The sequence below is a fragment of the Mytilus edulis genome, chromosome 7 (assembly GCF_963676685.1).
Source record: "Mytilus edulis chromosome 7, xbMytEdul2.2, whole genome shotgun sequence".
Lineage (NCBI taxonomy): Eukaryota > Metazoa > Mollusca > Bivalvia > Mytilida > Mytilidae > Mytilus > Mytilus edulis.
In genome coordinates, this window is record NC_092350.1 from 81,613,828 (window position 1) to 81,635,415 (window position 21,588).

Below are 21,588 nucleotides of genomic sequence, written 5' to 3' on the forward strand. Positions count from 1 at the left end.
GAAATCATTGAGATTATTGAAATACACTTGATGAGAACGTTGTTCAAATATTCCTCGTTAGTTGTTTGGAGTTGATGCTTAACATTGTTGTTAGAGACAATCTTTGATTTTGAGAGGCCAATCAAAATTCTGTCGTGAAATGACAAGACAAAAAACTATTACATTCTGTGTTTACCTTCACCAGGAACACTCTAAAACATTGAAAGTCTGGGATATGTAATCGCTTGAATTGAGTATCTTGAATAGGGGAAAGGGGTCTGCATTTCTGTAATTGATTCATATGGTCCTCGGTGGTTAAGTGGTCTAAGTAGTCCAACTTCTGTATCACTAGCCATTCAACCCCGGCTTCTATCGACAATTAAATCTATAACCGCCAAGATATAGCACACCAAATAATCAATCAATCTTTTCTTCAATATTTTAATCCTTTATTACTTTTCTGTACCATATCTCGAGGAGCTATGCGAGCAAACGGAACCTAAAAAGTACTTTTCACCCAAATTCTCAATATAATCAAAGGTAAGAGAACAGGAATTATAATAAATAATAGTTATCCCCGTTGTCCATATGTTATTAGACAAATGTAACATAAACTGTGACGTTGACAGGTATATGTTTTAGAATTAATATTTTGTGTTTAAAAAGAACTGAAGCTTATACCATCGTTTGTTGTGTTACACAACTTTGCCTCAGTGAGTTGGAGCCTTAGAAACTTTAAAGGGGCATTAGCTACGAGCTTTAAAAAAATAATGATATATTATGTTGGTTCAATCATTTATTAAAATGGTATATATATGGAAATAATTGAAACAATGATATGTTTTAAGTCAGTTTGGTTCATCTAATCACTATGAATTATTAAATTGCAAGTGAATAATTCGACATCATTATATCCGTATCCATGTGAATTTCAATTGAACCCCTTAGCTAGAGATGGTTTACTATGCGTATTCAGCTATTAAAATAAGGAAGGTCAACAATGGCAGTGAAACGAGGGTAAATCATTTGTTTGAATGATTTGATCTACAAAAGAAACTCATTTCTATACAGATAAAAACGATAACTTACTTATTGTTGTAACCTTTAATATAGTATTATTAACTTGATGTTTCTGTATTGGCCCTGTTATAGATTCGAGGTTAGATGTATTGGAAATGAGACTGGAAGAGTCGATGTCCAATACAGCTGATCGATAATCTATAACAGGGTCAATACAGATACAGCAAGTTCATAATACTTTTATTAAATGATTTTAAAAGAACTCACCGTGAAGAAAATACAGAATTTCATATCTGAACTTGTCTGTTCGCCTATTTCACGTCCAAGTACTCAACATGTTGCTATCACATTCACTTTATGTAACAAATATAAAGTGGCAAAGAAGAATAAATCAAACAGTTTAACAATTCCTACTTGTGGATCGTCTACGTTCTGATGAGTGATCAACGGAAATTAAACAATATCAATAATCGTAAGTCGCACTCGAAAAGGCTGTGAAAAAATATCCGTTGCAAGATTTCAAAACTTTTTATTCTATGATTTTGAAGATATGAAATATATTAAAAAACGTGTTCCGATAACGATACGTCTAAAGTTAAGACTCGAATACACACGAAGGGTTGATACATAATATAGAGTTCTAGCATCGCAAATTGAATATATTACACCTTTTTATACTTTGGATATTCGTTTTAGTCGAAATTGAGTATTTGAGTCAATTCAGTGAACGTGAATTTGACAGCAAATGTCCCTTAAACAGTATTGATGATTGGGAATCCTATACCGGTATACAATTGATCATTTTTTAATATGCATATTGTTCGGCACATATGATGGCTTTGTTTGCATATAGTTCTTGTTAAAACTCTATAGAAAGTCATATATTTTAATATTTTCATGTTATACTCATAGGCCAAATCATACCATTATTGTAAGGAATGGCATACAAAATATTTTCACAAAACTACTTCATGTGGTTTCAATGAGACACATTCATGAAAAGTAATCAGATCCCGTTCCACTAGAGACAATTGTCATACAAGTTGCATTAGCATACTTTTAATTCGGTTTGTTGAAAATAGGATTCTTCGTGTCTACATGTGTCTAAAAAACGACGTATATAGCATGTAGAGTTATGTTCATCAATTTATTCAGCAGGAATAGACTTTGAAACATACGAATCTTATATAAACTACATATTTGACACTTGCGTCACATTTATAACATAAAAGTACAAATATTCGACAAAAAGATCATAATAATGATTGAGTAAAATACTATACAATATAAATTATAGTGATTTTCTCTTCCTGTCTCTCTGAAAAGAAACAATCAAATTGTTTGCACCAAGTTAGATATCTGCACAAAACTAATTCACAAAAAATGATTCGTTTAACATTCACGCAACGGCCATTATCGGAGACAATAAAAAAAATGACAATGTAATTAGTGCAATTATGATACAAGACTTTAAAGACGTTCACAGTAACGATTTGAAATTAATGATTGGTAAATAATTATCATTTCATAAATTTAGAATTGTAGAAATTTCTGTAACGGATAGAAAAAAATACATGTAATAAATTAAGAAATTACATTTTACAAATCAAGAAATTACATTTTACGAATCAAGAAATGTAGAAATTCATTTAAAATGATGGAAAACGTACAAGTAATAAATTAAAATTTTGCATTTTACGAATTAAGAAATGTATTTCCTCAAATGAAGTGCTATACTCACATTTCAATGATCGGTGTAAGAACAAAAAAGAAATATCTTTTTTTCGACAAATCAAGTCGATGCCTACTGACATCACATATACATAACACAACTTTCTACAAATCTTCCAAAAGGTAGGATAACAATCAAAGAGATTCATATTTCATCGCTATAACTTGTGTATGATGAGATATATCCACTCTCAACGGGTAGATTTTAATCGCGCTATATAGATATATTCAAATCTAACTGTCTAAAGCAGATAAATATCGTCACACTTGTTGCAGTGGTGGTATCTATATTTACAGGTAAAAAAACATCCATATTACAAATTAAGAAATGTATAATTATTGCTGATATTCCCTTTCATAACCTTTGGCGACGCTCCGTTGACAAGAAATTGACAGCGTTCCGTTTCCTTTTCTTTCTGTTCTTTACGATATCAACCAGATTTTGCCTTCCCACCACATTGGTGACGCAATTATTATTAAAAACATAGTATCATTGTCTCTAAGTGGATATTGCTTTGCCTACCTGTATATACTCTAAAGTATCGACGATTTGATTATATATAAGTTTTTAATCAAATGAACCATAAAAAAGACGTCCTTAATTAAATGGATTAAAAAAAGGTTTTCGACAATGAACATATATTGGTTTTATCCTGCAAACTATAGTTGTTACAATCCAAACCATTGTCTCCAATTTTTAGAGAGATAACAAGGGACTGTTACCAGAGTATAAAAACAAACTATTGCGGTAAAAAAATAATTCTGAAGAAGGTAAAAAGTAGAGGTAGTACATAATTTTAGTATAAGTTTAAACAAGTTCAGGGCATATAAATTTTGTTTATTCTCTGAATAAGATAGTTGTGCTTATCAAATTTCCATTCAAGGATATAACTTTTCACTGAACTTCTTAGTGAAAGTGTTACAATTTTAACTGCAAAGGGAGTTCCTATAGGACATTTCATTGTCTATATTAACAGAAATGCAATATTAATGAAGGAAACCAATATGATAAATATTATGGTAATTTTGTTGCTGCATCTTCTGTATATTTTTAAAAGGTCAGTTTATTATGTATTGTGAGTAGTATATTATAAGAAGTGGTTTGTGTCATTGGTTTGCTGTCTCATACACATATTCTCAATATCTTATTTTGTTTTATTCAAAATGAAATAACATCAGAGCATGCTATACAATCCTGTAAAGTGTCGTCCTTTGATTGTAAATTAGTTGTTAGTTTTGTTCCAATATAACAAATTTTCACCCGGTAGGGTGGCGTCTGGCGTATAAATAAAATTCAGTCCTGGTATCTATGATGAGTTTATTGCCATGCAATACTCTCAGAATGCCTGTTTGTCTTTCTTTTTTTTTTTTTACTAATTAAGGATTTCGGTAATAATTTTTGTATTGTATCCGACCCTCCTTACACAATTGGTGTTGAATATTACACATAATCAGCATAACCCAGCTCATACTTTCTTATAACTATTATCAGCACCAGTACCAAATCCAAAAGTTTTGAAAAAGGGAGACTGTCATTAGGTAAAAGCGATATTTTTGTCGACTTTTGAAACAAGATTTTTTTCTACCACAAGTTGTCAGTGCATTTCCATAAATACAAAAATGAATTATCATTATACTTATACTTTTTATTTACGCAAAAGCCGATTACTCCATGTCCTTTATAAATTTATTAGCCTAAATGAGAGGAGATATCATGTATACCGTTAATGGGATAGACATGCAACAAAGTTGTATTACAGTTTATCCATTACAATGCTTAATTATTAACAAAAACTGATTCATTTGTTTAAAATGTCAAAATGTTTAACAGGTAAATAGAATGAAATTCAAAACAGCGTGGCTGTGGCTATTGATTGACACATTAGGTTCATCCATTGGCTGAGACAATTTAGGTGAACGTTTGTATGTAACGACCACTGCTCACTGTGTACTTTTTAAAGACACAAAAACTATTGGGTCACCAAAGGTTCTCAACACCTTAATAAAGTAATTCGAAAAATTAATCAGAAATAACACGATGTTTTGATTTATACCATGTTATAAATCAAAACATAAAGGTTATTCCTGATTAATTTTTCGAATTATTTTATAATTAAAGGCGTTAAGAAACCTTTGGTGACCCCACAGTTTAAATGTCTATCGTAGGTACGTCGTGAACAGTGGTCGTTACAGACAAACGTTCACGTAAATTGTCCCAGTCAATGGATGAATTTAATGTGTCAATCAATGGCCACAGCCACACTGTTTTGAATTTCATTCTAGTTATTTTGTAGAATGGCTTGACAACGAATTCAAAAGTCAGAATAATTCACTTTGGTCCCATTGTACATGTTGTATATACAAACCATAAAATTGAGAATGGAAATGGGGAATGTGTCAAAGAGACAACAACCCGACCAAATAAAAAACAACAGCAGAGGGTCACCAACAGGTCTTCAATGTAGCGAGAAATTCCCGCACCCGGAGGTGTCCTTCAGCTGGCCCCTAAACAAATATATACTAGTCCAGTGATAATGAACGCCATACTAATTTCCAAATTGTACACAAGAAACTAAAATTAAAATAATACAAGACTAACAAAGGCCAGAGGCTCCTGACTTGGTACAGGCGCAAAAATGCGGCGGGGTTAAACATGTTTGTGAGATCTCAACCCTCCCCCTATACCTCTAACCAATGTAGTAAAGTAAACGCATAACAATACGCACATTAAAATTCAGTTCAAGAGAAATCCGAGTCTGATGTCAGGAGATGTAACCAAAGAAAATAAACAAAATGACAATAATACATAAATAACAACAGACTACTAGCAGTTAACTGACATGCCAGCTCCAGACTTCAATTAAACTGACTGAAAGATTATGATTTCATCATATTAACATCAGGCACAATCCTTCCCGTTAGGGGTTTAGTATCATACCATCATAACATATATGAGAAGAACATAACCCGTGTCATGCCAACAACTGTTTTTAGAATAAATGTGTTTAGTTCCGTTGCAAAGACCTTATCAGTGACTCAATATTAACGCCAAAATATGCAATCTTTAATGACTTGACAACAGTATCGTAATTATATCCCTTCTTAATAAGTCTATTCAAAGGTTTTGTAAGTTTCTGAGGTGAATACTGACACCTTTGTGCTTTATAAAGAATATTACCATAAAAAATTGGATGTGAAATACCTGAACGTATTAGAAGTCTGCATGTTGAGCTATATTTACGAATGATGTCTTTATACCGATGATAAAATTTAGTAAATGTTTTGACTAGTTTGTGATATCGAAAACTCTGGTGTAATAATTTTTCAGTAATACATAAATTTCTCTCGTTAAAATCGACACATTTCTTTTTCATGTACACATTTCTCTTTTCATTTATACTCATTTCAGTTTTAAAGTGTAAAATTAGCAAAGTATACAAATACTCCAAAAGTTATCAAAGGTACCAGGATTATATTTTAGTACGCCAGACGCGCGTTTCGTCTACATAAGACACATAAGTGACGCTCATATCAAAATATTCATAAAGCCAAACAAGTACAAAGTTGAAGAGCAATTAGGATCCAAAATTCCAAAAAGTTGTGCCAAATACGGCTAAGTTAATCTATGCCTGGGATAAGAAAATCTTTTTTTTCTCGAAAAATTCAAAAGTTTTGTAAACAGGAAATTTATGAAAATGACCACATTATTGATATTCATGTCAACACCGAAATGTTTACTACTGGGCTGGTGATACCCTCGGGGACTAAACGTGTACCAGCAGTGGCATCGACCCAGTGGTGTAAATAGTTATCAAAGGTACCAAGATTATAATTTAGTACGCCAGACGCGCATTTCGTCTACAAAAGACTCATCAGTGACGCTTATATCAAAATATTCATAAAGCCAAACAAGTACAAAGTTGAAGAGCGATGAGGATCCAAAATTTAAAAGAGTTGTGCCAAATACGGCCAAGGTAATCTATGCCTAGGGTAAAACAATCCTTAGTTTTTCGAAAAATTCTAAGTTTTGTGAACAGGAAATTTATAAAAATGACCACATTATTGATATTCATGTAAACACCGAAATATTGACTACTGGGCTAGTGATACCCTCGGGGACGAAACGTCCATCAGCAGTGGCATCGACCTAGTGGTGTAAATAGTTATCAAAGGTACCAGGATTATAATTTGGTACGCCAGACGCGCGTTTCGTCTACATAAGACTCATCAGTGATGCTCATATCAAAATATTCATAAAGCCAAATGTGAACTTACACCTTGTTTGAACCATTCCTGGTTTTTTTCGTAACACATACTACACGTCAACAAAGAATATTATGTTCAAAACTGAATAACCGCCTTCCCTAAAGAAACATTGATATGAACGTGAGTTTTAAGACTTTTTCTGAACAAACAAGACTGGTTCAATCCATTTTATACACGTATACACAGATTGTCAAAAACATAATTGTTCGTTGCCCAACTTGCTAAACAATACATTTCAGACTTTGAAGCCAGGAGGGAAATATTTGTCAAAAATTCTGATGATATAAGTAGAAGACCAAAAACAATCAGTATTAAATACATCATAGTAGATATGTCATGTGATACACCACTTGATAGCATATAGTGGGATTTTCCATGCTCTTCCACTTCGTTCCTCCTTTGGCTTTTTTGACATTTTTGGACTGGAGTTTCACTGATGTGTCCTTTATAGAAGAAACATTATTGTTTTTCTGTTTGTCTTTTTCGTTTTTAGCCTTGGCGTTGTCAGTTTATTTTATATCTATCAGTTTGACTGTCCCTTTGGTATCTTTTTTCCCTCTTTTGATACGCTTACATAGTTCACACTTGTGTTGTCATGAATATCTTTGATATGATCATAATAATAAATTAACTATTTACAAATCTTTGAATTTGTTATATACTAAGGCTTTCTACCTCAGGAAAAGATATCCTTAGCTGAATTTGGAATAAAGTTTAAGATTTTTGTGGTCCGCAATGCTCTTCCACTTCGTTCCTCCTTTGACTTTTTTGTCATGTTTAGACTCGAACTTCACTGATGAGTCCTTTATAGAAGAAACACGCTTTTTGCTGATATACAAAATTTCAATCCTGGTATCTATATGATGAAGTTCTTTATACATCAACTGTAATCTTCACGTTCCAGTCAAAGTCGTTAATATCATGATAGTTTCTACTGACATTGTACACCCAATAGTGTACATTAAGGTTATGTTGCATATTTTGTTTTATAAAGTTACAGCTTAACAATGATGTGTTATTAAAAATCTAAGTATATTTGCTTACATCTATCTAATGTCTCTATTGAGAATAGGAAAAATATTCATTGAGTGATTCTCCTAAATGTCAAAAACTAGACTCTTCCCAATGGTATATAAATTCCTTGTAAAGATATATGTATGTCCCTATGTACAGGAATATTACTTAAGATTTTATGTCAATTATCTTTGTAAAAGGTTCTGCTGTGTATATTGTCTGTTAAATATTATGAAAAAACATAGTTTTTTTCTCTTTTTTAGTTTCACTCCGTCTTGCAAATGTATTGATTTTCGAAAAACATTAACAATACAAGTATATTTCACAACATAATGAGAGTTAAAGTGAAACATCTTAAATCAGTAGTACGTTTATAACCAATGAACAATCTTGATCGATATAGCAGCATGCACAATTATAACCTTATCGATTGAACCATTACAGTGGTCTTCTTAGATAAGGCTTATTAATTTATCACTCACTGACAAATTGGTTTCATAAAAGAAGCTGTCAGTAGATAGATATAGGAAGATGAGTATGAGTGCCAATGAGACAACTCTCCATCCAAATATCAATTTATAAAAGTAAACCATTATAGGTCAATGTACAGCACTTTCAGCACTATTACTGTCGCATAGGTTAGAACAAATGTAATTATTGCAAATTTTGAGTTTGAGCGTCGTATCATGAATGATAGGAGATATCATGTATACACGGCGATGGATAGAACGACGACAAAGTTTTTTTTTTTAGTTTATTGAACAAAATGCATTATTATTTACAGCGAAAACACTTTGTAAATACTAAACCATCTGTTTACTAATTTACAAATGTTAACATGCATAACATGCAAATTGATATTGTATAAAATCGTTTGGAATAATATTTCGGGAGAACAAAACACTTTTACTTACATTGTATATGCATCTTACCATCTAAACTATTTCTCCACATTTATACGTTTTCATTATTAGAGTGTAAAATTAGAAAAATATAAAATATTTTCCAGAAGTCAATGCAGTACCTGTTACTACCAAAGTCGAGCATTTATGAGTTTTAAAATCAGGTAATACACTTATACACAGATTGTACAAAACATAATATTTCGTTAAAGCACCTTCCCCCGGTCCTTCCCTTTAAAAACACTTTACTGTGCACGTGAGTTTAATGACTTTTCCAATATTATAAAAGGTAGTTTACATACACTTAAACACGTAAACATAGATAATGCTAAGCTAAGTGTTGCTTGTTACCAAAAGCAAAACCAATAGCTATACATGTACATTTAACAATTTGAAGCCCGGAGTCTGATGTTTGTTAAAATTTTCATAGCAAATACACTGCAACAGGATATAATGATAATACCCAGGAACATTAGTATCAAATACATACTAGTGGATGCGTATTCGTCATGTGGCATGTCACGTGATATATTTAAAAAGTTCACACTTATATTTCGCACAAGAACTGTTGCCTTCCCGTTTGTGTCGAAATCGTAAATATCATAGTTTCTACTAACATTATACACTCCAATTTCATATATTGAGGTTATGTTCCGCATATTTTTTTTTTAAGTTCAATCCACTGTGTTCTTACTTGCGTTCTGGTTTCTGTGTTCTCAATTATATTCAGCTGAACGATGTTTTTTTCTTTCTTTTTAATTAAATTGTCTTCAATTATATCCGCTAGGTACTCTATGGTTAAACGGTGGGTTCTTCAGACTCAAGTAATTTGGCGTTCCGTCATATTAGGTCTGTATATTCGATTGACACACATCCAACTTGTGAACATCTTTTTTTACCACAGTGATATTTACTGCAACAGTAATCTTATTAACGTCATACAGTCAATATAAAATTTGAACTTGAAGTTAAATATTTTGTCTATCAGAATCACATAAGTATATTATAATTTCTTACATCTATATTTTCTCCGGTAATTACGGAAATACGAAAGTGATTCTCCTGAATGTCAAATAAATGCAGCCAATCTCTTCTCTTCCCACGATAGCAATAAATACTTTCAATCAGTCCGTGTATATATAATTCCCTGAGTACAAGAATATAATATTTAACAATTATCAATTATGCTTCTAGAATGTTCCTCTGTGTTTTTCCTTTGAATATATAGTATCTTTCTCTCATTATGTTTCAGTCAGTCTTCCTTATATGATAAATGCATGAAACATCAAATTGATAATTATATCTTCACTACACAACGAGAATTTAAGTGGAAAATCTTAAAACAGCAGTTATTGAATATATAACGAGAAACTTCATTGATTATGCAACACGCTTATAACCTTATCGATCTGATCATTAACGTCGCCTTCTAAGAAACGCATTATTTTAATACTGTCAACACTATACCTATCGTTTGAATCACGTGTTAGAGCACATTTAATTACTGCTATTTTTGCGTTAAGCATTTTAGCTTGAAAAATTAATTACATTTCGTGTTTTGTTCCTATAATCACGTTTCTGTCGTATTATCAGATTTGAAATTTAATACTTGTGATATTTCCTGGATATTAAAGGATGGTAGAATTCAATATTTAGATATTATAAAGCATTGCATGCCAAACCATCTTGTTTAAAATCTTTTGAAGAGGAAGTATGACAATTCTTATTGTTTTTTTTTTTTTGTATTTATTAATATTCTGTGATATTCGTGAAAAGTAATACCGATTTCTATGTTTTCTAGTAATTCAAATGATATCTTATTTACCTACAACTAATCAACTCACTTTACTTACTGTTTATCAAAGCATCGAATGAAAAACATCGTTCATAGCATTGACTAGGTACAGGCATTTCTTGAAGAAACTATAATAGTTTTATCCAAATATGATTCATTGAAAATGTTATCAGTACAACTAAAAAGTATTACAATTCTACGTTCTATGTTCCTGAATCCAGTAGTGTTCTTTTTGTTGACGAAGGAATGTTACAACGCGAAGATTGAGTCGGTGATGCAATCTGACACAGAACGATTTATAATCAGACTACTACAGATTAAAATGTTATTCTCCGTACCCTTCCAGAGCACTTGAGAGCACCCCAGATTTAGGTGGGGTTCGTGTTGCTTAATAGTTAGTTTTTCTATGTTATGTCTTGTGTGCTATCATTTGTCTGTTTGTCTTTTTCTTTATAGCCATGGCGTTGTCCGTTCATTTTCAATCAATGAATGTCCCTCTTGTGTTAACGTTGCTATTTATTTTATTCGCATTAACCTGTGGTCACACCTTACATGATAGCTCGAACGTACACCAAACCGAAGAACATGACCGAGTCGAAATAGTAGTACAGACGCAGAAAACTTCTTAATAGTTATCAAAGGTACCAGGATTATAATTTAGTACGTCAGACGCGCGTTTCGTCTACATAAGACTCATCAGTGACGCTCATATCAAAATATTTATAAAGCCAAACATGTACAAAGTTGAAGAGCATTGAGGATCCAAAATTCCAAAAAGTTATGCCAAATTTGGCTAAGGTAATCTATGCCTGGGATAAGAAATTCCTTAGTTTTTCGAAAAATTCAAAGTTTTGTTCACAGGAAATGATAATTGTTAAAACACTATAACGAAATGAGCGAACACTATATAAATCAGTATGGTGTTTGCAGTTGCTCAGGAAGGGTATTCAGTCTCAAATAATCTGAATTAGTAATGTTCAGTCATATCTAATAAAACAACTAATAAAGTATATGGTCTAACACTAAACGGAATTCACCGGATTAGAAATTGAAAAGCGCACGGTACAAACTGTTTTCATTCAAACATTGAACGATAATAACTTCGTTACATATCTTTCCACATAACAAAACTATCTTTCACTAAATATGCCTCTTTTGTTCTTTAAAGTTCTTCCATTACTATTTCTTTTAAATATGGTTGTTCATTATCTGCCGATATTGACAATATTATCTAGCCGATCAAAGCAAAATGATACCCATTTGTAGATGGTGTTTTTAGGGCAACTGCAAAAGCTTCATTTGAAGGCTGTATTTTGACCTATATCTTATTAGCTGCAGTTTAATATAATAAAAAAAATCCCCCGTCCTATAAACGATAAATCTATTTTTTTTAAGGCAATTGATGTAGATAAAGAGCAATCAACATTTAAGTTTGCATTTCATTTGGAATTATGGTAATTTTTTTTATAGGATTACATTGTAAGATAATTTTTAGAATAAAAATCCATACAAGTACCAGAAGATGTCATTTTTTAATTCTGGCAGAATTTAGGAAATTTCAGTTTTAACCTTTGACCTCGATTTGTCGAAAATTGTACAGTACGAATTATTGACGACCGGGCAAAACAGAAAGTACAGGGGATAAACTTTCGAATGATATATAATATAGCGGTATGTTAGATGAGTGCATTAAAGTCGTTAACAATGCGTCTTTTTGAAAAAAATGTATCTCATGTGGTTTAAAGATTTACAACAGAAAGCCTGCTGTCGTAGAAGCTTATTTAGGACCTCCCAAATATATATTTGATTTCGAAATCAAGAATTTAAATCGTGATCACGAATTGTATAATTTGTTATAACAGATTAAATTGATGATAACTATTGGTTGAAATCGTAAGAACAGATTTTGTAATTTGTTCTCACAATCTCTTGTAATATGTAATAAGGAATTAAAATCGTTATAACGAATTGTATAATTGGTTATTACGGGTTATATTCGTGATAACGCAATTGTGAAAAAGGCATCAAACTAAGGCATTTAGAGCAAATTTGACATGGTCATATAGTTATCAAAGGTACCAGGATTATGATTAAGTACACCAGACGCGCGTTTAAAATGTTCACCTGGTCGAGATCTATATGTCATGAAATTTTAAGACGCATCAGACAACTGGTTGCTGGGTTGTACCACAAGAAAGGTAATTTTTAGGACATTTTGCAGTTTTTTGTAATTATCTTGAATTATATAATAAGTAGAGATAAGCTGTTAGCAGCTAACAGCAAAATTGTTCAGCAAAGTTAAAATTTACAATTGGCCCTTTAGAATTGTCAGTAGTTATTGCCCTCATAGTCAATACTTTTGATCTCCTCTTAAACTACTGAAAAAATTAACCAAACTTGGCAACAACGATATTAAGGTTTCTAGTTAAAAAAAAAAGCGTCATGTCACTCTGCCTACCAACCAACATAGTTGACATCGCTAACAATATAACATAGGGGTGTTAATTATTTTTTTTAACCTTTTTATATACAGAAAATCTAAAAAAAAATCTGAATAATGTGCTCACCAATTGTCCCTATATGTCAAATTTGTGTAACAAATTTTTATATGAGTCATGGCCAAAAATATTTTAAATTTTTTTTGCTTATTATCATGAGACCTATAATATTTAGAGAAATAATGTGTTTCTGTTGTTTGATTTGAATTATAATAGAAAAATAAACTCTTTGAATCGCAAAAAAATATCAGTAAGGCAAGTTTTAATTATAAGTCAAGGAAACTTAACCGACAAAAAGATCAGTAATACAAGATCAACAATATTAAAGAGATATTTGTCATGAATTTTATTCTCGTCTACAATGTTGGAGAGTGTGCTAAATGTTTGATATGCCCTTAGACCAACGTGAGCGACTAAGACTCTTTAGAGTCCTCTGGTTTATATTTTTGTCAAATTAGGCCTTTCTTTCAAAATTGGTAAAAAAAAAACGTTTAATACACGTATACACAGACTTTACGAAACAAATTTATTCGTTACCCTAAGAAAAAAACATTGCTTTACATATACATTTTAGACTTTAGAGCCCGGATTCGAACGTTTGTAAAAAAAAATCATTACAAGTAGGCTGCAATACGGTATAATGATAGGACCAAAGACTTAAAGTATTAAATACAGACTAGTAGATGTTTCATGTAGTATACCACATACTTGGGTTGTCATGATTTGTCATTAGTATGGTCTAATTTATAAATCAATTGTTTTCAAAACTTTAACTCTTTGAAATGCTAAGGTGAGCTGCATTTGGCTTAACTTTTAGGAATTTTTGGTCCACAATACTCTTCAACTTCGTACTGTATTTGGCTTTTTGAACATTTTTTGTTTGAGTCTCACTGGTGAGTCTTTTATAGAAGAAACACGCGTTTGGCTCAAATACAAAATTTCAATCCTGGTATCTTTGAGTTTATCTACACATCAACTGTAGCCTTCACGGTCGTGTTACAATCGTTAATATAATGATCGTTTCTACTGACATTGTACGCCCCTTTTACATGTTATGTACATAGAGGTTATGTTCCACATTTATTTTTGTAAAGTTTAATTCACTGTGTTCTCAATGCCTTTCTGGTTTCTGTGTTCTTTTATATACAGCTAAACAATGATGTGTTATCAAAAAAATCTAAGTATATTTGCTTACTTTTATTTCATTTCTCTAGTGAGAATAGGAAAAATTTTAAATGTGTGATTCCCTTAAATGTGAAATAACTAGACTAACTTCTCTTCATAATGGTATAAACATTCCTTGTAAAGATACATGTATGTCCTTATGTACAGGAATATTACTTAAAGTGTTATGTCAATTATCTCTGTAAAAAGTTTTAGTTTCACTCTGTCTTGCAAATGTATTGATTTTCGAAAAACATCAACAATACAAGTATATTTCACCACATAATGACAGTTAAAGTGAAAAATCTGATATCAGTAGTACGTTATATATTTTTCCTATTCTCACTAGAGAAATGAAATAAATGTAAGCAAATATACGAACAATCTTCATCGATATAGCAGCATGCACACTTATAACCTTATCGATTGAACCATTACGGTTGTCTTCTTAGAAAAGGCTTATTAGTTTATCACTCATTGACAAATTGGTGTCATAAATGAAGCGAAGCTATCAGCACCGTTACTATTGCACAGGTTAGAACGAATGTAATTATTGCAAATTTGGGGTCTTAGGATGTTTGCTACTCTGTTTCAAAATAAGAGGCTTTTTAAAAGACTGTTATAAATCTATGGTATAAAACTGAAGAACATAAAAACGCTAAAAATAATAACAGGTCCGTGTGCTTGTTTTCGAAAAATAATCAATTGAAAATTGGGCGGGAATTGATTCTATCTAGATTTTTCATATATTAAACATTCATACCCTTTTTCTTTAAAAACAATTACAAGGATTTTTTAGCATTTTCAAATATGGCTTTTAAAATTATGTGTAATGAAATGATGTAAAGAAAAGTAGGAGTTAGTACGAAATTTATTTTGATCGAACTACATAGTAAAAGACCAGAGTGTTCAAAGTATCTGTCAAAAAATCAAAAACAAGGAGAGCTAACAACCTTAAGTCATCTACCTTGAATGAGAGATATCATGTATACATATATGGGATAGATCAACGACAAATTTGCAATGTAATTCAATAAACATAATACATTGTTTACAGCAAGAACACTTTGCAAATACTAAATCATATGTTTACTAGTTAACAAATGTTAACATGCATACCAGTCAAATTGCTATTGTACAAACTGGTTGGAATAATATTTCAGGAGAACAAATCACTTTACTTACATTGGGTATGCATCTTACCATCTAAACTTTTTCTCCACATTTATACTTTTCATTAGAGTGTTAAATTAGAAAAAATATGAAATATTTTCCACACGTCAACACCTACTACAATCAAAGTCGAGCATATATTGGTGTTGCAATCAAGTAATACACTTATACAAAACATATTTTTTTGCATGACGCCCCCCTCCCCGTCCTTCATTTTAAAAGCACTTGCTTTTACACGTGAGTTTTAAGACCTTAATAATAAAAAGTAGTATACATACACATAAACACGTATACACAGATTATGCAAAGCTAGGTGTTGCTTGTTACCAAAAGCAAACCAATGTACATTTAACACTTTGAAGCCCGGAGTCTGATGTTTGTTAAAATTTTCATAGCAAATACACTGCAACAGGATATAATGATACTACCCAAGAACATAAGTATCAAATACATACTAGTGGATGCATACTGAGTTTTTGTTTCTATGTTCTCAAAATGAAATGTTCTTGTTTCTGTGTTCTCAATTATATTCAGGTTTATGTAATTTGTAATACTAAGCCGAACGATGTTCTGTTATTGAAACAAGATGTGATCTTGTTTTTTTCCCTTTGTAATCAAACTATCTTCAATCATATCCGCTAGGTACTCTATGATTAAACGGCGCGTTCTTCAGACTGAAGTAATTTGGCGGTCCTTCATTATAGGTCTTAATATTAGATTGACACACATCACACATGTGAACATCTTCTTTGACTACAGTGATATTTACTGCAACTGTAATGTTATTAACATCATACAGTCAATCAAAAACTTGAACTTGTACTAAAATATTTTTCTCTATAAAAAATAGTACATTACATTTGCTTACATCTGTAAGGTATTTCTCCGGTTATAAAGGAAATACGAAAATGATTCTCCTGAACGTTAAATAACTCCAGACAATCTTCTCTTCCCATGATGGCAATATATACTTTTCTATAAATCCTTTGTAAATATATTTCCCTATGTACAAGAATAATACCTATTGACAATTATCAATTATACTTGTAGAATGTTCCTATGTGTATATCCGTTCTGTTTTTCTTTTGAATACATACATATAGAATATTTCTCTCATTACGTTTAAGTCAGTCTTCCTCATAATAAATGCATGAAATATCAAATTAACAATTATATTTTCCCTAGACAACGCGAATTTAACGTCGCCGTTTTTAAAAAGCCTATTTAATAAGATAAGCTGACAACTTATCGTTTTGAATCACGTGTTAGACATGTTAGAGCACATATAATTACTGCTAATTTTGCGTTATGCATTTGAGCTTGAACACTAAATTACTTTCGTGTTTTTGTTTCACATTCCTGTAATTACATTTTTGTCGCATTAGCAGTTTTAAATTTAATACTGGTGATATTTCCAGGATATTTAACGACGATGGAATTCGATATTAAGAGATTATAAAGTATTGCATGCCAAGCCATCTTTTTTTAAAATCTTTTGAAGAGGAAGTATGACAATTTTCATTGTTTTTTTTTTGTATTAATATTCTGTGATATTCGTTAAAAGTAATACCGATTTCTATATTTTCTAGTCATTCAAATGATATTTTATTTAGCTACAATTATAAAAAAGGAAGATGTGGTATGATTGCCAATGAGAAAACTATCCACAAAAGATCAAAATGACACAAACATCAATATCTATAGGTAACCGTACGGCCTTCAACAATGAGCAAACCCATACCGCATAGTCAGCTATAAAAGGCCCCGATAAGACAGTGTAAAACAATTCAAACGAGAAAACTAACGGCCTTATTTATGTAAAAAAATGAACGAAAAACAAATATGTAACACATAAACAAACGACAACCACTGAATTACAGGCTCCTCACTTGGGACAGGCAATCAATTCACCTTACTTACTGTTTATCAAAGGATCGAATGAAAAACATCTGTCATATCATTGACTAGATACAGGCATTTCTCAAAGAAACTATAACAGTTTCATCCTTATATGATGCCTTGAAAATGTTATCGTTACAACTGAATAGTATTACAATTCTACGTTCTATGTTCCTGAATCCAGTAGTGTTTTTTTGTTGTTGAAGAAGGAATGTTACAACATGAAGATTATGTCGGTAATGCAATCTGACACAGAAAGATTTGTAATCATACTACTACAGATTAAAATATTGTTCTCCTTACCCTTTCAGAGCACCTGAGAGAACCCCAGATTTAGGTGGGGTTCGTGTTGCTTAATCGTTAGTTTTTCTATGTTGTGTCTTGCGTGCTATCATTTGTCTGTTTGTCTTTTTCTTTATAGCCATGGCGTTGTCCGTTTATTTTCAATCAATGAATTCCCTCCTTTGTTAACGATGCTATACATACTTTATTCGCATTAATCTGTAGTCACACCTTACATGATAGCTCGAACGTACACCAAACGGAAGAACAAAAGTTATCCGTTGTCCAAAGTTTATCCGTTTGAAGTCTGTTGGTGTATTCAACTAATAAAATGGACGCGTAACGAATGGCTTACCGACACACAAAGAACATGCAACGTACTAGACATAAGATATGTCAAACGTACATTTAACAGACGAGCACCGCATAAAACGGACAACTAACGGAAACGTTCTGGAGAAAATAAACTCATCATAGAAACCAGGATTTAAATTTTGTATTGACGCCAGACGCGCGTTTGGTCTACAAAAGGCTCATACGTGAAATGGATGCCCAAGATAAGCGGTGATTGCTTGGCACACCCGAAATAATATACATGCAATAAACTGTGTGAACCCATAAGTCAGATGACCATTATTTACTGGTATTCGTTTATTATAAGTTTTACTCTTGTGAAAGTTGGGTTAGTTGGACAAAGTCAAGGTCAGACTTACAAAACCAAAAGAACAATTTATCGATTCTTTTAAAGTCCAGGTACACCTTAATGAATTTTTGTCTAAGCAATATTATAGTAATTCATTTTTTTTTTAAATTGAAGTTATATTTTTTTAATCTGTTAATATTATGTACCATTGGTGTGAAAACGGATATGGTGTTATGCGGAACTCTCCGTACTGCATGCTACGGTTATTTACTCCAGAAGCAAGTTGTCTATGTGTAATTGCTAACTTGAGTCCTGTTCTAGCGGATTTCTGTAAAACATAATTGATTGATTCATTGTTTGTTGCCTAATGTCCAGTGGCAAATATTTCATGCTATTCAGGAAGAGAACAAAATTTATAATAAATATGATAGGTAGTATTGTATCAGAGGAGTCCGCAATTAAGGTCAAATAAATTTTGACTGCCACGAAAAAAAAGTTTATATTGGATAGGTACCGACATTTTACCTTGCAACAGGTCTACCACAGACCTTTCAAAGAGTTGTTGCAAGGGTTTTCAAAATGCAAATAGCTTTGCACTCTCTTTACATGAGGCGTCGGATTTAAGGACAAACGATTCTACCCCTTGATGAATTTGAAAAGCTATTGTTCACCTTAGCATTTCAAATATGTAATAAAAAAATAAACTGTTATCACAGAGATTTGTCTCGTTTTTTATGTAATTCGGATAATGAAAATGTAGAAATTAAAATAGCAACACTTTAACAAATATTCAAAGTCAATGAACCATAACTATAGGTAAATGTCTAAAAAATCTCCATGTGTATACTAAATACCATTTATTTATCATTAGTGATTCCCTGTAAACAAACCTAAACACAAACTATTACATGTAAACTAAGCAAATTTTAAAGTCATAAACCATAACTGAGGGGGCAGGGTAAAATAATCTCCATGGAAATGAGATTTACCAATATTAATACAACTGCATTTCAAATATCAATTACCTACCACTAGTGGTTCCCCATAAACCAACCTTATCACGAACTAATACAAGAGAACTTAGGGGGCGGGGTTAAAAAAATCTTCATGGAAATGAGATATGCGTGACAATTATTATTAACTTACCACAAGTGGTTCCCCATAAACTGATCTAATCAAAAACTAATACATGAAAAGTAAGCAAAAAATTTAAAAGTCAATAGACCATGACTGAGCGGACGGAGCCAAATAATATCCATGGAAATGAGATATGCCAATGCTTATACAACTGCCTACCAATTATCATTAACGTACCACAATTGGTTCCTCATAAATTGATCTAATCACAAACTAATACATGAAAAATAAGCAAAATTTCAAAATCAATACGACATAACTGAGGAGGCGGGGCCAAATAATCTCCATGGTAATGAGATGTGCCAATACTAATATAAATGCATACCAAATATCTTATGAATTACCACTAGTGGTTCACAATAAACTAGACGTAATCACAGACTAATACATTGTTGACGCCGCCGTCACGACGCCAGAAACTTAATACCTATGTCTCGCTTTGTGACTCTGTCAAGCGAGACAATATACCTTCATGTGCTTCTTTAAGAGATGAAAGAGGTCGAAATTTTATACATTTACTCTACCTTCGTTTTTTTTTACCTTTTTTTTCCGTTTTGAACACATACCTGACTTTGGTTAGGGGTTTACTGCCGGTCGGAGGAAGACCAATGTTGACCATACTGCTTTTCTTCAGTCATTCTTGATGGCTGTGAAATGTTTTTTGCTTTGCTGTGCGAGGAGCAACCCGCACCAATATCTATTCGATCATCTCTGGGGACAAGTGTACAAAGGACTGCCGAAGTTCGGTCATGAAATTGTGATATAGACAAAAACTGTGTTGTCTTTCACGACTAAGCCATTAGCTTGTGCACCTTTTCCTCTTCTCATTTCGACTGCAAGTAGGTTTAGTCTTGCCTGTATACAAACTGCGTGATAGTGAACATTTTCTCTTTCTACAAGACCCATCATGAATAATGAACATTCATGACACTCAAGAAATCTGATCAATTAGTAATTGGCATTTTTGACGCAAAATTTTAAATTGGCATTTATCCGTTTTAAATTCGTGTGACAGACACACAGTTCTATGATGGTGTTTTTGTGTACAGTTCTAATTTAGTTTTATTTGTTAGTTATTATTCAGTAACAGTAATGTCGAAATGCACTCTTTAATTATTGGTTGACGTCACTGTATTGCATGATCTACCATTAATTTTTACTGTTCTCCCCTTATGTAATGTTGTCATTTTACAGTATTTCTAAAATTGCCATAAATGTTTGTCTAGCTACAAACCGAAGTTCAACTCACTGTTTTTTCATTAAATGTCCTGTACGAAGTCAGGAATATGGCAGTTTTTCTCCATAAGTCCGCTTCACATCCATTCAGCATACATTTAATCCGTTAAAACAACACGTTGTATAACATGGCATCAACTTTAACATGAGTAGGAAAATGGTGTCACTTGTGGATAAAAAAAAACGAACACTTTGGTGCATCTTCATTTACTCCCGTTCAGAATGTGCTATAGTTTTCAATCTCCAGTGTTTATCTCCCTGCAACAGAAAGTTGGGAGCATATTGTTTGACACTTCCGTCTGTACGTCCGTCCGTCTGTCCTTATGTCCGTCTCATTATGGGTATATAGTTATTGCGCATAACTCCTCCTACAGTGTGTATGCAAGGAAGTTTTCACTTTGATAAATTTTTGCGTCTTATCCCTTTTCTTTTGATGTTGAAATATCTAGTTTTTAGATAGAATTTAATAGCTGTTTGCTATCCACTTTGTGAGATATAGTTTTGATCTTCGTATAATGACTCTTTGTTGTTTATTTGTTTATTTCATTTTTATTACAGTATTATCTTATTCTAAAATATATTATGTAGTTTATGTGATTAGTTGTCGAAGTAAAATGAATATGAACTTAGCTTTGTTCATAGTATTGATTTGAGATGATTAACATAGATATATATTTAGCTTGTAATCAAAGTATAAAGTAAATCTAATGTTTGCAGGTAGTTTCACACAATAAATAAACCTACAACTATAATATAGCATCTCGCAGGATGGAATGACCTTTTCTGAGTGTATGGTCGACCTAAGCCAAGAACGACAAGTATTTCTCTGTCAACCTTAGGTATGTCGTC

The 21,588-nt window shown here is 32.1% G+C and overlaps 1 protein-coding gene across 1 annotated transcript in view; it reads left to right on the forward strand.

Annotated features, from left to right (window-relative positions):
- The window catches only part of LOC139483450 (uncharacterized), a 12,271-nt gene extending 11,075 nt beyond the window's left edge, over positions 1–1,196 (forward strand). Inside the window, exon 5 of the mRNA XM_071267475.1 lies at positions 1,132–1,196. Within this exon, the coding sequence (XP_071123576.1) occupies positions 1,132–1,196 (65 nt within the window). The remainder of the gene's footprint in view (positions 1–1,131) is intronic.
- The last annotated feature ends 20,392 nt before the right edge of the window (positions 1,197–21,588 follow it).